The following is a 17,639-nucleotide window of genomic DNA, read 5'->3' as shown; positions in this document are numbered from 1 at the left end:
GGGGGCCATGGGTTTGGGTTAATGGAAGTCTGCAGGACTGGGGGGTGGGCGGTCTAGCAGGGGCCATGGGTTGGGGTTGAAGGAAATCTGCAGGCCTGGGTGTGTGGGGAGCTCAGGGCTGCTGTAACGATGCTGCCTTTGGTGGGACACTTCTGAGAGTATCAATTCAGTACAAATTGCTTAGAGCAGGGCAGTTACAGCCCAAGGCTGGGGTTCCTTTGCACAGACAGGCAAACCAAACCAGCCAAACAGAGAAGACTTCAGTTTTACCCCACTGGCTAACCACAAGTCACACAAGCAATTCTCTTAGACACTCCACTTTCCCAGTATCACCACCAGTGCCACTCGTCATGGGGATGAATGGTTACAAAAACGAATATGCCAGTAAAAGAAAAAGGTTCTCCTAATCCCAATGGCCCAAGCCCCAGACCCAGGTCAATATACAAATTAGATCTTACCCCAAATCACGCTGTTGCCAATCCTTTAGAATCTAAAAATCTAAAGGTTTATTCATAAAAGCAAAAAGATCTAGATGAGAGCTAGAATTGGTTAAATGGAATCAATTACATACAGTAATGGCAAAGTTCTTGGTTCAGGCTTGTAACAGTGGTGGAATAAACTGCAGGTTCAAATCAAGTCTCTGGAGTACATCCACAGCTGGGATGGGTCATTCAGTCCTTTGTTCAGAGCTTCAGTTTGTAGCAAGATTCCTCCAGAGGCAAGAAGCAGGATTGAAGACAAAATGGAGGAGTTTCCATGGCCTTTTATATTTTTTCTCTTGTGGGTGGAAACCCCTTGGTTCTCCTGTGCAAGAAGACAGTAAGATGGAAGTTTGGAGTCACATGGGCAAGTCACATGTCCATGCATGACTCAGTTCTTTACAGGCCGACGCCATTGTTTACATGTTAGTTTGAACCTTCCCAGGAAAGCTCAGATGTGGATTGGCGTCTCCATTGTCATTAAGTGTTTCTTGACTGGGCACTTACTGAGAACAGCCCCTTCTCAAGAAGCTGACCAAATGCTTCACAGAGGCTACTTAGAATTAAAACACATTGATATACAAGTACATAGCCAATATTCATAACTTCAACAACAAAAATGATATACCCATACGATAGCATACTCATAATCAGCAAATCATAACCTTTCCAGAGACACCTTACACGAGAACCTTAGTTCAATATTTGCTGCAAATATGTAACAGTGGTTGCAACAATGATCTATATGGTCACAGGTTATCTCAGTAACATCACAGAGGAACTCAGGGCTGGGCTAGCAGGGGGCCGTGGGCAGGGGTTGAGCGAAATCGGTGGGCTGGGTATGTGGGGAGCTCAAGACTGGGCTAGCAGGGGGCTGTGGGTCAGGGTTGAGGGAAGTTGATGGGGCTGGGTGTGGCTCAGGGCTAGGCTAGCAGGGGGCCACAGACTGGGGTTGAGGGAAGTCGGCGGGGCTGGGTGTGTGGGGAGCTCAGGGCTGGGCTACCAAGGGGGCATGGGTGAGGGTTGAAGGAAGTCTGCAGAGCTGGGTGTGTGGGGAACTCAGGGCTGTGCTAGCAGGGGCCGTGGGTCGGGGTTGAGGGAAGTCGGCGGGGTGTGTGGGGAACTCAGGACTGGGCTAGCAGGGTCCATGGATTGGGTTTGAGGGAAGTCTGCAGGGCTGGGTGTGTGAGGGAGAGTAACAAAAGTGAGAATTGTCTGTAATACTTTTCTCAGGAAGAGGCATCTCCATTCCGCCATTGGCCTTGGCATGGTCACCTGCTGGGTGCGAAGGGGCTTTCATTCTTCTCCTGGCACAGAGCCAGAGGCATGAGGCCTTTGAAATGGTAGCTGGCTGAGGTGATAAGAATACACCATGATGAGCTGTTTGCAACTATCACGTGCTAACAGAGGAGACAATGGCCTTAGCCAATGACCGACTATACCAGCCATCAGCCCCAGCAGGCGGAATGGGTGTAAAACCCGAGTGCCTACGACTATGATCCAGGCAATCGCAGAGGGGCTCAAGGCAGCGAGGGGTCCCCTGAAAGCCAGATCTGGCCCGCCTGGCATCAGCTGCTCTGTCCTGCTCACTGTCCTCTGTACAGCGTGGCCTGGCAGGTATCATATGTGGGAGCACCCTGGAGTTGCTGTTGGAGCCCCCTGGGACAAACACCGTCACTGATTCCGGTAACTGTAGCTAGATGGATGGACTCTTTCTTCTGTCTCCCTAGCTATGTCTACACTGGGGGTTAGGTCGGCCTAGCTGTGGCGCTCAGGGGGCGGGGTGGGGGGTTGCATTTTTCTCACACACCCACACACAGAGTGGCTTAGCTCGATGGATCTAAATTTGGGGTGTAGGCCTGGGTGAGCTCAGCGGGACTGGAGGGGTCAGGAACCAGCATTATCGGGACAAGGTTCCCAGACACACAGGAGCTTGGCTTGGGACAGAGACTGTGTCTACACTACCCAACCTGTGCCAGCACAGCTCCCGGGGCAGACAGACCGTAGGCCAGTGGAGGAGCCTTTGCTGCTGCTGTAGAGACGCCATCGCCCTGAACAGCGTTCCCTGGGCCAATGGCAACACCCGTCCATCAACCTAGTTGAGTCCACTCTGGAGGTTGTGCCACCACAGCTACTCTGGGTTCCCTGACGTTGCCGTGCCAGTGCTTTCAGTGAGACCAGGCCTGAGAGGCAGAGGGACGTAGCAAGCCAGAGCCACAGCGTGGCTGGCTGGAGCCCTGGCTGCTGCCAGGCTGAACTCGGCCTCTGTGCCCAGTGAAGCTGGCCCGCTTGGGGCAAGGCTGCCTGGTGCTTATGCGAACACAGGAAGCTGTGCCCCTGCCAAGGGGAAAAGCCTCTGCACCTGGCAGTGCTAGCGGGGAGAAGCAGGAGGGCTGGAGGATGCAGCCGTGTGGCCTGTCCGTGGAAAAATCATGACTTCTTGGGGGGCTGGGAGGAAGAGGCAGACCCAGAAGACCAGGGACAGGTCCCATGGGAGCAGATCTCTGAGACAAGATGGCTCCAGGCTGTAGTGGCCAAAGGCCGAGTGAGACCCGATGGCCGGAGATGGAGGCTAGAGAGATTCGGGGCAAACCTAAGGCAGCTTTGAACAGTGAAGGGGATTCTCCCTGGAGACAACTCACCCAGGTGGGGGCAGATGCTCCGTCACTCAGAGTCTTTCAGTCCAGGCCGGGGTCTGGCTCTGTTGAGGGGGGAGGCAGGAGCCCCTGGGCAGGGCCGATGCCTGGTGTGACGCAGAAGCACAGACAGACGGCGCAATGGGCTGCCTGCTCTTGGAGTTTACGGAGCTCTGCTGGGACTAAAGTCAGTTCCATGGCAGAGCCCCCACATCAGCCCCCACTCAGGGTCCCACACATTCTCCAGGGGTTGGAAGTAGGGCTCATAGCACCAGATGAACTCTGCAAGGGGCATCAGTGCCAGCCGTGTGTGTGTGAGGGGCGGGGGGGCACTATGGGAAGTGGAGGAAGCCCATTTGTGCCCCCGGGCTCAGCACTGGCTAGTTCCCCCAAGGTTCTGGGGTAGCTCGTCGGTCAGTGCTCAGACTGGGTGTGGGGGTGTCGCAAGCCATGTGGTGCGGGGGAGAAGGGAGGAGCACAAGCAGCTGGGAGCTGATAGTGGCTCTTTCCTCAGCTTCCTGTTCCAGCCCAATATAAAGGGCTGTGATGGCTGTAGCCATCGGAGCTTGCTGAGGACCCACAGCCATCACAGAGGTGTGGGGGGGTCTCTGGGTGACCCCAGGGGCTATGGTGGGTGATGGGGACCTGCTCCAGAGTGGGGTCACTTGGTTGGGGCCTGGCTCTTACAGCAGCCAGCGCTGGTTTCCTTGAAGAGGTGACTGCCATTATTCACCTCTCTGTGGCAGGGAGGAACAGATCGCTGCCTGACTCCAGGGGCTGCTCAGCTCCTGCCCTGGAGACTGAGATCACGAGGCCTCACTGTTGGCCACTGAGGCTGCTCTGATGCCCAGAAAGGCCTGGCACTGCTCAGTGCTCTTGGCCCCTTGTATCCTGTGGCAGGGTGTTCCATAGGCTAACAGTACATGCTGGAATTTTCCTGACTGCTTCTGCCCATAGCCAATGTGTGCATGTACCCCCTTGTCCCTGTGTTTCTGGGCAGGTGAGTGAGAGCCCCTGTGCTCCCAGATTGAGCCAAGGACCCAGGTTCCCTCCTCCCGCTTTGCTTGGCCCAGCCCTACCTTTGCTGGGAAAGGCTGCCTTGGTTGTGGGGTGGTCATCAACCCAGGGGAGCTTGGTGATAGGTCATGGCTCAGTGATTGGGGTGTCCCTAGATGGGGGGGTCAGTCTGAGCTAAGTGGAGGGAGGGAGTGGACTCTAGGCAGGGGCGTCAGTCTTGGCTCAGTGATTGAGGGGGGTCTAGATGGGGGGGTCAATCTGTCTCTGTCTCACAGCGGTCCACCACCACCCACCCCAGGTCTGCCCAAGATGAAGCTGTCTCTACTCCTTGCCCTCCTGGGGGCCATCTCTGCTCGCCAGCTCCGTAAGTCCTGGGGCCCAAGACCCCGTGGCTACAGCCCCTCCCTGACTCTGTGGGGAACCTGACCCACAGGCCACTGCCTCCAATGGGAACCTCCACCCCCTGTCCCCAGCAGACACTGCATGGACCCCATGGGCTTGGGTCAGACCCCAGCAAGCACTGTACGGCGCTCCGATACCCCAGACCTGTGCTCAGTTAGTCCCCAGCCCTACTCTGTTCCAGACACCTGGGTCCCCTGCCCCCAGTAACCTTCTGCCTCACTCTAGCCTGGACACCAGGGTCCCCCGGCCCTGCAATGACACCCATACCCTCTCTATCCTGGACACCTGTGTCCTCGGCTGCTAGAGCTGATCCTGCTTCCAAGGATTGTTTGAGATCTGGGCTGCGTCTTGCGGCTGGAAGGGCCAGTTGGTGTCTCCCGCACCCACCCGCTGATGAGGGCACCCCAGAGCAGGAGGTACCAGCTGAGCAAGGTGAGGAGGAGCTGGGGGAGCTAGAGCCACCATGTCCCATGGGGAGTGAGAGCTTCAGGATGATAGTGCCGAGCACTGAGGGCCACACCTGTCACTATGTGTTTGTGAACAATTGCCAGCCATTTTAGAGAGCCCAAGTGAGTGGGGCAAGGGGACAGGTGGTGGGGAGGACTCGCAGAAGAGTCAGGAAGTGGGGTGGAACGCCCATGGTGCTGGTGGATGGCCCATGGAGGCAGTGGAGGAGGCATGGGGACGGTAGAGGGGTAATGGGGGGCCTGTGGAGGCAGTGGAGGGGGAATGGGGCAGTGGAGGGTTGGGACAGGGATGATGGGGGGCCCGTGGAGGCAGTGGAGGGGAAATGGGGGCAGTGGAGGAGGCATGGGGCTGGTGGAGGGGTGGCATAGGGGTGATGGGGGGGCCCATGGAGGCAGTGGAGGAGGTATGGGGGTGGTGGAGGGGGCATGGGGCTGGTGGAAGGGTGGCATAGGGGTGATGGGGGCCCATGGAGGCAGTGGAGGAGGCATGGGGCTGGTGGAGGGGTGGCATAGGGGTGATGAGGGCCCATGGAGGCAGTGGAGGAGGCATGGGGCTGGTGGAGGGGTGGCATAGGGGTGATGAGGGCCCATGGAGGCAGTGGAGGGGAAATGGGGGCAGTGGAGGAGGCATGGGGCTGGTGGAGGGGTGGCATAGGGGTGATGGGGGGGCCCATGGAGGCAGTGGAGGAGGCATGGGGCTGGTGGAGGGGTGGCATAGGGGTGATGAGGGCCCATGGAGGCAGTGGAGGGGAAATGGGGGCAGTGGAGGAGGCATGGGGCTGGTGGAGGGGTGGCATAGGGGTGATGGGGGGGCCCATGGAGGCAGTGGAGGGGAAATGGGGGCAGTGGAGGAGGCATGGGGCTGGTGGAGGGGTGGCATAGGGGTGATGGGGGCCCATGGAGGCAGTGGAGGAGGCATGGGGCTGGTGGAGGGGTGGCATAGGGGTGATGAGGGCCCATGGAGGCAGTGGAGGGGAAATGGGGGCAGTGGAGGAGGCATGGGGCTGGTGGAGGGGTGGCATAGGGGTGATGGGGGGGCCCATGGAGGCAGTGGAGGAGGTATGGGGGTGGTGGAGGGGGCATGGGATGGTGGCATAGGGGGTGATGGGGGGGCCCATGGAGGCAGTGGAGGAGGCATGGGGCTGGTGGAGGGGTGGCATAGGGGTGATGGGGGCCCATGGAGGCAGTGGAGGAGGCATGGGGCTGGTGGAGGGGTGGCATAGGGGTGATGGGGGGGCCCATGGAGGCAGTGGAGGAGGTATGGGGGTGGTGGAGGGGTGGCATAGGGGTGATGGGGGGGCCCATGGAGGCAGTGGAGGAGGTATGGGGGTGGTGGAGGGGGCATGGGATGGTGGCATAGGGGGTGATGGGGGGGCCCATGGAGGCAGTGGAGGAGGCATGGGGCTGGTGGAGGGGTGGCATAGGGGTGATGGGGGGCCCATGGAGGCAGTGGAAGAGGCATGGGGGCAGTGGAGGGGGCATGGGGTGGTGGCATAGGGGTGATGGGGCACCCATGGAGGCAGTGGAGGGATAGTAGATGGCAGTGGGGTAGTGGAGACAGTATAGGGGCAGTGGAGGGGACGAAGGGGTGACATGGGGGCATAGGGGCAGTGGATGGTGCATGGGGTGGTGGCCGGTGGATGTGACTCTGTGCCTGGGCCCTGACTGCCCCATGTCCCCCTCACTCTCTCCCCACAGAAACTGTGTGCTCGCTGCTACCGTGGCTGCCTGGCCTCCATCCACAGCCATTCGACCAATGAGCGCCTGCGCTGCACAGCGCCCCCCACACCAACCGGGGCAGGTGTGGATCGGAGGCGTCACCTCCCGCTGGGTAAGGAGAGTGTCTGGCCCTGCTTCCTCCGTTCCTCCCTGCCTGGGCTTGGCCCAGAACACACACACACCGACTCCCTCATCAGGGCCCTGCCAGCTCTGAGGCTGGCCTCCCCTCCAGTGCAGAGCGGACAGGGGGATCCATCCTCCACTGCAGCTCAGTGTGTCCCCAGCTGGGACCCCGCTCAGGGCAGCCCCAGCCCACCCCTCGCTTGCACCCTGGGAGGTAGGCCTGGGCAGCTCAGGTGTGGGTCCCAGCTGACCCCCGACAGCTGGCAGTATCCTTGTGACTCATTGACCTTGGCTGCCCATGAGGTGCCAGGGCTGGTGCCAGAGCAGAGACTGGTGCCAGCAAGTCACAGGTACTTCCCAGCAAATCCAGAGCCCCTCACTGTGGCCCCCGGCAGGCTCCAATGCAGGGGCTGGAGGGGAGGGGATTTCCTGGGACACTCTGCGGATGGGACAGCACAGATCCTACTCCAGCCACTTCCCCACAGTTCTAGCATGTGCGCTCCTGCTGGAACTACTCCAGCTGGGCTGGAGGGAACCCCTGGTGCTTTTGGAAAATGTGTGTTGCCCTGAGCACTGCAGATGAGGATCCCCCTGAGGGGGGAAGGGTGGAGATGGTGATCTATTCACTGCTTGTGGGAACAAAAACCCTTGGGCAGGGAAACCGGGGATCTGAGTATAGGTGGGGTCATGGGGTGTAGGGCAGGGGATGCGAAGGGAGGTGAGGCCGTGGGGTAGGGGATCTGAGGGTAGGTGGAACCGTGGGGTATGGAGCAGGGGATCCGAGGGTAGATGGGGCTGTGGGTTTGGGGCAGAGGATCTGGGTTAGTGGTGCTATGGGAGTCTGGGGCAAGGAATCCAGGGTTTGCTGTGAGCTGGGTGCCAGGTGCCAGCTAGGAGGGGACTAACCTCTCTCTCTGCCAGGTGATCACTGGAGAAGCGTCAGCTGCCAAACTCGCCTGCCCTTTATCTGCAAGTACTGAGGGGGCTGTTCCCCCCCATGGGATCCTGCTGCCCACACCTCTCCGCTGGCCTGAGACTCCCCACTCTGCTCTGCCAGAGACGCCCCTGCTCCCTGGACTCAGCTCTACTCCCGGCCCTGCCCCAGCTCCCTGAGGGGGCAGCCCCTACCCTCCACCCTCGCTCATTGCCTGTGACTCACTGCAATAAAACATTGCTTCACTCATCACCCCTGGTATTGCTCCTTCCTGCCCCGGGACAAAGAGGGCCCTCCAGGGGACAGGGCCAGGGTTGGGGGAGGGCAAGAGGTGGCCTGGGGGGAAAGGGGCTGGGGGTTACCTCCACCCAGGGATGGAGTTGGGAGGGGGAGTTACCACTTCACAGGGCATTACGGAGCCTACTAGTGGGAACTGCATCCAGTTCTGGGGTTCCCCTACCCCCGGGACATTCCCAGCAAGCAAAGGGCTCAGAAAAGCCCAATCAGAACGGAGCTGAGGGCTGCAGCCCCTGCCGTAGGCTGCACCGTCAGGAAGTGCCAGCCATTTTGTTCAGCAAGAGCAGCTTTGGGGGTTCTTGCGCCCAGTCTGGGCGCCCCGTCGGTGGGAGGAGATTTCTCACAGCAGAGGCTCTTCAGTCTGGCAGGGGCTGGGCACGGGCACGCACCAAATTCAGACCAGGAACAGGGGGCATGTTTTTTACATGGAGGGTATCTAACTCCTGGATCCTCTTCCCAAGAGATGGTGGGTTCTCCAGAGCCTGGGGGCACCGAATCAAAACTGGATGCCTGTCTCAGACAATACGCCATACTGGAGCCTCCTGCGGGGGGGGGGGGGGAGAGCGCTGTGGGAGGTTCAGGCAGTCAGACAAGATGGGCACAAGCCGGGCAGAGTGGGCCAGGGGCCTCCAGTGACCTCTGGAGAAGGTTAAATGCAGATCTGGATTAGTTCCTCGTTAGCATTTATGTGATTTCAGGGAGGAAGGCGCTGGGGTGTCCTGCTCCCTCGCTTTTACAAAGAAGCACAGAAATAAATCTCTGTAATAAAAGAGAAGGAAATAGGGGGGATTGAAATACACCCTGTCAATAAGGGGAACTAGAATACACCTCCCATCCCCCTCCCTCCGCCACGCACCCTGGGAGCAGGGAGAGGGAAAGGCTGGATTTATACCAACTGAGCTATACAAAAACTTAGAAAATCAAGTATCTGTAAAAATAACCCATTGTGACTCCCCACCCTGCCACTGGAGAGGAGTGAGTGTATGGCTGGAGCAGATGGTGACAATGCTGGGCTGGAGGGACACAGCTGGGGACTGGCTGGGGCTCAGGTGCACTCCTAATTCCCTTTCCTCATTCCCTTTTGGGCGGGAGGAGCCCTTGAAGATTCCTGCTGGGGGTGGGGGGTCTGATGGATGACTCCACACCAGCCTTGGCCAGGGTCAGGGGGTGTGAGTCAACGTGTTGCTTTTTCTGCTCCCTCTCCCGGTGCTGGTACTCCCGCAGCACCACCAGTGGGCTGATGAAGGCCAGGAGGATGACGATGATGAGGCCAATGTTCACCTGGATGGGAAAATCAGGTTCTGAACAACACAGAAGTGGGGTGTCAATAAAGTTCCCCAGGTCCTGTATGGGGCACCCCCCCGTCTCTCACTGCAGGGTGTTGATAAAGTTCCCCAGACCCCAGACAGGGCATTCCCCGTCTCTCACTGCAGGGTGTTGATAAAGTTCCCCAGGCCCCAGACAGGGCATTCCCCGTCTCTCACTGCAGGGTGTCGATAAAGTTCCCCAAGCCCCGACGGAGCACTCCCTGTCTCTGACTGCAGGGTGTCAATGAAGCTCCTCAGGTTCCAGATGGGACAGGACACTCACATAGAAGGGGTCATCGCTGAGTGGTCCCTTGATGAGTGCGAAGCAGGGGTACTGAAGGAGTGACACCACGGCTGATATACCCATCACCAGCCCATACAGCTTCCCAAAATGGTCCAGGGGGAACCTGTGGAGAGCCGACCCGGGGGGGCGGCGGTAGGGGAGGAGGGTGTTACAGATGCAGGGGGCATTGCTGTGAGACAGGCCAGAGGCATACCCTGCCCCACTGCCAATGGCTGGGCATCTCTGTGCCCTGCCATCCCTCCCCTCCATTTCCTTTCCTCCACCCCAGCTCTGCACCCCTGCCCCTTTCTGCCCCCTCCATGCCTAGGATCTTCCCTCCCGCAGCCTGTGCCCCGAGGTGACTCACGCGATGGCCAGGAAGGCGGCATTGCCCCCGTACAGGAAGGAGCGGCTCAGCACCTGCAGGACGAAGGTGGCGTACTGCACCGGCAGCACTGGCATGGAGGCACACACCGAGAAGGCCACGCACTGCAGCACCGTCACTGCCAGCGACAGGACGCAGGAGTGCAGGTCCGCCAGGGAGTCTGAGCCACCTGAGAGACAGGAGACACACTGGCAAGGGGCAAGGGAAAGGCATGGGGCACTGGCTGCGGGGAAGCTCGCAGCACCGGGAGGAGCAGCAGTGGGCAGAGCTGGGTCCAGCAGCTGGTGATGGATGGGGTGATTACCTTTGGCACGGCCATCCTTGCTCTTCCCACGTTTGTGCCGGTCTAAGATGAGCCCGTTCCAAGGGGCGCACAGGACCCCACAGAGCTGGGTGAAGGCGAAGGCATTGGTGTAGGTGCTCACTGGGAACAGAGACAGGCAGCAAGACATAATGCTTGAGACTCCACCCGGCATGCTCTGCTCACTTCCTGATCCACTGGACGGGAGGATGGCTTGCATTGGCCAGGCACTCCTGGGTCCCGCACCCAGCCCTGGGTGACCTTGGCTAAGCAACTGCCCCTCCCCCTGCCTCAGTTTCCCATGCATGACAATAGTACCAAGCTCATCAGGTCACTCGAGACACTGGGCAGGAAGGGCCAAGGTTTGTACTTGTTCCAGCCTCCCTCCCCTCCTCTGAAGCCTACCCCATTCTCCCCTTCAGTTATCCTCAAACCATCCATACCAATAAGTACAATGCATTCATCAGACAGTAGGGGGAAGAACTGCCCAGCTCAGAGACATCGCTGCCTACCCAACCTTACCTACAAAATCTCTCTCCATCCCACCTGTTCTATTTCCTCCCTGGTTCACTCCATCATCTCTCTCCATCCCTGCCTGCTCCATTACCCAATCTTTCCCTCAATCATCTCTCCATCCTTCCCTCTACCATCTCTCTCCATCCCCACCTGCTCCATTCCCCCGTCTTTCCCTCAATCATCTCTCTCCATCTCTGCCTGCTCCATTGCCTCCATCCTTCCCTAGACCATCTTTCCTCCCCCTCTGCCTGCTCCATTGTTCTGTTCTCCCCCTTCCCCTGTACCCCCGCTGTGGTAGGCCAGGTGCCCCGTACCTAGCGTGGTGTCATGAGCAGCCAGGTGCTCCAGCATGGGGTTGAGGGTGCCGATGAAGAGGTAGTGCCGCAGCTGCATCACCGACAGCCACATGAGGTGCCAGAAGAAGAGCTTGGAGAAGACACAGGCCCGGAAAGACATGGCAGGGAGCTCTCCGTGGCCTGGCCCGGCCCCTGACTCTCCTGGGGATGGACACAGTGCACTCAGTATTAGCCCTAGATCTGGAGGTGGGGTGGGGTGGGGGGGAGCCCACACCCGGAGGGGGTGTAGTTTCAGAGTGGGGGCCCATGCCTAGGCGATCCAGAAAGACAGGGACGCTGCAGGGGGCCTGAGGGGAGCAAGTGACCTGAGGCTGTGAAGGCTGGAAAGAGAATGAGGAGGGAGAGTAGGGATCAGCTCCCGGCCCTGCTGGTTCACCCCACCCAGCCCAGGTGGCGGTGGCTGTCCATCCTGGGATCTTCCACAAACCATCCCCCAACCTCCCCCGCGGGCTCCTGTGGTCAGAGGTGCCTGCCTAGGAGAGGGCCGACCCCAGGGAGCCCAGAAATACGCCTGCATCTGGGCTGTGGCTCTGCTGCCCTGGAGGGGGCACCTCCAGGGGACGCTGTCTGCCCGGGGAACAAGAACAAAGGGCTGAGGTGGAGGTTAAGGGCGGGGGGGGGTGTTAAATGTGGGCTGTTGGGAGCTGGAGTCTCCCCTGAACTGGGCCAAAAGCAGGGTCAGAGGGCTCAGGGCTGCCCAAGCTGGCCCCTGTTTTACCTTTCCGTTCTCTCCAGATGTCGCAGCACTGGCTAGTCACTGCAGAGGCTGGGGGGGCTGCCCTGCTCCCTTTGGGGGCACAAGGCTCTCCTCGCACCCATCTCAGATGGAGTCACTGAGGGAGCTCATGGCATGAAGCAGAGGTGCTGAAGTCTCTGAGGTTTGGGCCCCAGAGGCAATGGCTTACCCCAGTGACAGAGTGAGAGCCTAAAGGGGGGTGGTCCTCCAGGGACTGTCCCAGAGCACCAGGCCTGTGGATCTGTGGGGGGCTCATTGGAGGCCATGGGTGCTGCAGGGGCAGAGGGGATTTTGGGGGCATTTCTTGGGTGGGGCCCCAGGAGACAGAGGAGGAATTTGTGGTGGTGGTGGGGACTTCTCCAACCCTACCTTTGCCCATGATGGCTTTGCTGGCATCAGCACCTCCTGGGCCCACCTCCAAGCACGGGTCGCTGGGCTCGTGGGCTCCATCGCCCAGGCCTGGCCGCTGCTCCTCATGGGTATGGTACGAGCACCCCTGCCTCTGGCACCTCAGCCTGTGGGCACAGCAAGCCAGTCACTGTCCACCACAGCCCAGGGCATGGGCAGAGACAGCACCCACCCAGGCCCACCACTAGGACCAGCGACCCCCATGTAAGAGCCAAGGCTCCCCAGCACCCGCCAGTGCTCACCTGCAGGATGGGAGCAGCCCCGAGGTAGCATGGCTTGGGGGCCAGGGGAGAATTGCTCCCAGGGGTTCGGCACTGGTGCTGCCAGGACTGAGCCCCATTCACCCAGCAGAGCCCATTCCCTGAGGGAGGGCAGCAAAGGTGCAGTGGAGTTATGAGACAGACTGCGATGGAGGCATCCATGGGAAGCAGATTGGGGGGCACAGAGCCCAAATGGGGGACAGAGAGGTCCACAACAGACAGATGCGGGGGTGGAGGGGCTTGGGGGAGGCAGAAGTGGGGACAAAGAGGTGCATGGGACACAGATGGGGAACGGACAGCGCAAAGACACCTATTGGAGGCAGATGAGGGGTGATGGGGCCCATGGGGAGCAGAGGGGCCCACAGGAGGCAGATGGGGGATGGAGGGACCCATGGGGGGCAGAGGGACCCAGGGGAGACGGGGGGGGTAGATGAAGGGACCCAGGGGAGGCAGAGGGGCCCACGGGAGGCAGACGGGATGGAGGGACCCATGGGGGGCAGATGGTAAGGGTGGAGGGTGACTCACCCATATGTGTATCCTGGGGGCAGCGGGTAGGGGATGTGCCACCTAGGCATGAGGAAGAAGGTGCGGGTCAGGTGCCAGGCACTGCAGGCCGAGAGGAAGAGGAACATGTCTCGCAGGGTCAGGCCTTGCTCGTACATCAGCTGGGGGCGGAGCAAGTTGTCAGCGGTTGCATACGGGGCCAACCTAGACTCAGTGACTTGTATTGTTCTTAGGCTGGCTCCCAGAGGCTGCAGCCAGGATCGGGGCCCCCATTGTGCCAGGCCCTGCACAGACACATAGCAAGGGACATCCTGTGCCTTGAAAAACTCAGTCTAAACAGATAAGGGGAAACTGAGGTACGGGGAGGGGAAGTGACTCAACCTGCCCCCTGAGTCAATGACAAGGCCAGGAATAGCTCCCACATGGCCTGATTTCCAGACCCGTCGTTTAACCACATCCACACTTCGTCCTGCCCTCATCCCAACAGCCCAGCACCTGTCTGCCCCTGAGTGGCTCAGGTGCCCTTCATACATTTCAGCACAGGGCTGGAAGATCATCACAGGATTATTATGTATGAAGGGGCAGACAGGTGCTGGGCTGTTGGGATGAGGGCAGGACGAAGTGTGGATGTGGTTAAACGACGGGTCTGGAAATCAGGCCATGTGGGAGCTATTCCTGGCCTTGTTATTGACTCAGGGGGCAGGTTGAGTCACTTCCCCTCCCCATACCTCAGTTTCCCCTTATCTGTTTAGACTGAGTTTTTCAAGGCACAGGATGTCCCTTGCTATGTGTCTGTGCAGGGCCTGGCACAATGGGGGCCCTGATCCTGATCCCAGCAGAGAGAAATGGGGTACTGGAGCCTGAAGACTTGGAGGCATAGGGGCCACCTGGCCTGGTGGGGGGCACCCAGCACACTAAAAATGCACCACCAGGGGCAGAGCACCTCAAGGCCTCTATGGAGATCAGAGCCACCCTGCACTAGGTACTGTAATCCAGAAAGAAAAGGAGGACTTGTGGCACCTTAGAGACTAACAAATTTATTTGAGCATAAGCTTTCGTGAGCTACAGCTCACTTCATCGGATGCATTCAGTGTAGCTCGTGACAGCTTATGCTCAAATAAATTTGTTAGTCTCTAAGGTGCCACAAGTATTCCTTTTCTTTTTGCGAATACAGACTAACACGGCTGCTACTCTGAAACCTGTAATCCAGAAGGAGACAATTCCTGCCTCGGTGAGCCAATGCCATCTACATGGACAAAGGGCAGGAGGGGACACTGAGGCACAGAGAGGGGGTGGGACTGGCCCAAGGTTAGAGCAGGAGATAGAAGCCAGGTGTCCTGAGGTCCAGCTCTGTGCTCTCTCCACTGGGCCACACTGTCTTTCTACTCTCCTGGCTACGGACAGCCCCAGTCCTGCTACACACACCAGTGGTTTTCTCTGGTACCCTTGCTGGACTAGAGCTGACTTGCAGCCCAATGTTGCTCCCTCAGAGGGGCAGCTGGGGCTGGGCGCTGGCTGAGCTCAATCCTGCACAGGTGAGGCCAGTCTGGGGAAACAAGAACACAGTGCAAACCTCAGGGGGTGTGCAGGAAGGGTGATAAGAACCTGAACATTTGCATGTCACAAGGTTTAGGAGGTGGCTGTATCTAGAGAACTCCTTGCTTAAATGGATCCCAAACGTGCACATTTAACCCTGCCCTCGGCCCCCATGCAGCAGAGCTAATTTTGATACAATGCAAATTGGCACATGGGTGCTAAGACAAAACAGTGCTTAGACAATGCAAGAGCTGCAAGCTTAACTCTAGCAGCTGCCTCTTGTCGCTGGGCCAGCCAACATGAAACTCACCCCAGCGCTACCAGGTCAGGGGTTTTGAGGGGAACCCCAGAACACACCCAGCATTCCCCCTGGTCAGCTGTCTTCCTCTGGGGAATCCCAGAGCAGGCCCCACATTCCCAGGGTCTCTGGGGGGATCCCAGAGCACATCCCACATTCCCAGGGGCTCAGGCCTCTTCCTCTGGGGGCTCTCAGAATACATCCCACGTTCCCTGGGACTCAGGCATCTCCTTCTGGGGGACCCCAGAACACTCCCTGCATTCTCCAGGGCTCAGCTCTCTCCCTCCGGGGGATCCCAGAACACACCCTGCATTCCTAGGGTGTCTGGGGGAATCCCAGAGCACTTCCTACATTCCCAAGGGCTCACCCTCTCCCTCCGGGGGGATCCCAACCCTCCAGTTGCTGGCTAACTCCATCACTGGTGGGACCCGGGACCTGCCAGATCCAGATTGATGACAGAGGAGACATTATCTGATATTGTGACACTCAGGATGGGGTTTCCAGGAGGTGTTCTGACCCACTCCTCCCACCCTCCCTATTGCTCTTTCCTCCAGCCACCTCCTCTCCCCCCGTCCCAGGAGCTAGGGCCCAGGGGCTCACCTTGACCACTAGGAAGACGGCGGAGGACGAGTCGAAGGCCCCATTGTAGAGGGTGATGATGGTTGAGCGGTGCTTCCCAAACAGGTTCCCCACCTGAAGGAACGATACACCCCCACACCCAATCAACACCACCCCAAGGGCACCCCAGTCCTGCCAGGCCACAGGAACCATGGGATGGGGGCTGATTGAGCACTGTGGGGTCTGGGACCCACAGGGAGCTGGATGGGGGAGAGTGGCACCATGTGGCCTGGGGTGCCTAGGGAGCTGGGCTGCGGGCTCCTGCAGGGTCAGGGTTTCCCCAGGAGGCTGGGATGTGGGAGTGGCACTATGGGGTATGGTGTCCCTGTGGAGTTGGTCTGAGGGGGGCACTGTGGGGTTGGAGATATCCCAGGGAGCCAGGCTGGGGGTGCTATGTGGGCTGGGGTCTCTGGGGATCCAGGCTGAAGGAGGGCCTTTTCTCTGCCTCCATTACTCAACTGGCAGCTGTTCTGGCAGGGCAGCTGGAGCTGGGGGCATCTGCTCCCATGAGGACGCCCTCACCCCCAGCTCTCTGCTTTTCTGTGGGGGGCTCTGATTCTATATACTATATATAAGTGGGATTTTGATTGGATTCATGCTAACACAAAAAAAGAACAAAACAATCATTTGTGGCCCCTGCTGACAGTGATTTTGTCCCCGTTTCTGAAGTTTTCACACTTCAAGTGTAATTAATTTTTTTCAGAGACTTTCAGTTGCTGGAGACAGGGGTGTGAATTGGTGGCACTAATCACCGTTTTCTGGCTGCTAATGGTAGTACTGCACAGTGCTTTATTAGTATTGTGTGAACCTCCCTTCAACTGGATGTCACGTTCGAGAAGGAACGCTAAAGTTAGAAAGAGAAAACACTAAGCAAGCTACCCAAATGTACAAACTATTTCTCTGCTAGTACGGCTTCTAAATCAGCTTCCAAAGATACCAGGTCAGATTACTCCAAAAATGATTATCACAGTGAAGCTATGGCTTTGAACTTCTTCCCTCAGGAGAGGGCAAAAGAAAAGGCAAGCATTCCTGAAATCCAGACAAATGTCATGATGAAAGAGAAGACCCACTTTTCCTTCCACCTGTCTGAACAGAAGGTGGAGAGACGAGTCGTGATAAGGAGGATAAAGTCGCCATTAAGATAAACTAAGATCTGGATAAATGGCCTTTGATAATGGAGGAGTTTTGCATGCAGTGTATGGAGGAAGGTCGGCTCTATTTTTGAACTGCATCCTGGAGGGAAGTTTTAAGGCTTATTGTGACAATTGAGCTTCTCGCTGAATATGGTTTAGCATTTAGAGGAAGGAGGGACATTATCGGCTCTCCTGAAAATGGAAATTATCAAGGTATTCTTGAAGCTATTGCCCGAATATGATCTGTGTCTATGTGAGTGAGTTAAACACAATGGAAACATCCTACTTGTTGAAAACAATCTGTGATGAGTTCATTGAGCCAATGGGATGTAAGGTTTTGGAATTCATTGTAAGTGAAGTCAAAGAGGCGAAATACTACTCTTTGATCACAGGTACAACTCCTGCTATCACTCATGTTGGACAGTTATCTGTCATTTTCCGATATGGCTTGCTCATATCTGGCACTGTGTGTCTCGTTGGGTTTATACCCATCAAAAGCCACACAACAAAGTCGCTCTTCCAGCCCGCAGACCCTTTATTGGACACAAACAACACTGCTATTGAAAACTGCAGAGGTCAATCCAACGATAATGCAAGTTACAGGGCTGGAAAGTATGAAGGTCTTCAAGCTCAGATCAAAAGACTAAGCTCACTAGCTGGGTACGTGTCACACACAGCTCATCTCTGAACGTAGCTGGAACGTGTAGCATTGATGCATGCACGAAAGCCATAAACTTTCTCTGTTTTGTTCGGAAACAGAAACGTTTTTGTTTTGCAGCATCGCCCAGGCGATGGCAGCATCTGTGCAAGAAGCTGACCAAGAGTAAACAAGTAACTCTCCTTGTCCTGAAAACCCTGCCAGATACAAGCTGGTCCTGTCAGGCTGAATCTTGTAAAGCAATTGTAGTGAACCGTGAGGACATT

At 57.8% G+C, this 17,639-nt stretch overlaps 1 protein-coding gene across 11 annotated transcripts in view; it reads right to left on the bottom strand.

Moving 5' to 3' along the window:
* Positions 1-482: 482 nt before the first annotated feature.
* Positions 483-17,639, bottom strand: part of SLC43A3 (solute carrier family 43 member 3) — a 33,714-nt gene continuing 16,557 nt past the window's right edge. The window contains exons 6-13 of one of the 11 annotated variants that reach the window (XM_073346790.2): positions 15,565-15,657; positions 13,152-13,291; positions 12,328-12,473; positions 11,181-11,363; positions 10,354-10,473; positions 10,032-10,218; positions 9,665-9,788; positions 3,768-8,833 (exon numbers count right to left, since the gene is read on the bottom strand). In XM_073346790.2, coding sequence (XP_073202891.1) covers positions 8,759-8,833; positions 9,665-9,788; positions 10,032-10,218; positions 10,354-10,473; positions 11,181-11,363; positions 12,328-12,473; positions 13,152-13,291; positions 15,565-15,657 — 1,068 coding nt within the window. In that variant the 3' untranslated portion in view covers positions 3,768-8,758. Of the gene's footprint in view, positions 805-3,767; positions 9,356-9,664; positions 9,789-10,031; positions 10,238-10,353; positions 10,474-11,180; positions 11,364-12,327; positions 12,474-13,151; positions 13,292-15,564; positions 15,658-17,639 lie in introns of those variants that run through there. The other 10 variants (XM_073346794.2, XM_073346788.2, XM_073346792.2 and 7 more) reach the window with 10 other exon arrangements.

This window comes from Lepidochelys kempii, chromosome 6, assembly GCF_965140285.1.
Source record: "Lepidochelys kempii isolate rLepKem1 chromosome 6, rLepKem1.hap1, whole genome shotgun sequence".
Lineage (NCBI taxonomy): Eukaryota > Metazoa > Chordata > Testudines > Cheloniidae > Lepidochelys > Lepidochelys kempii.
This window is presented reverse-complemented; position numbering and strand designations above follow the sequence as displayed.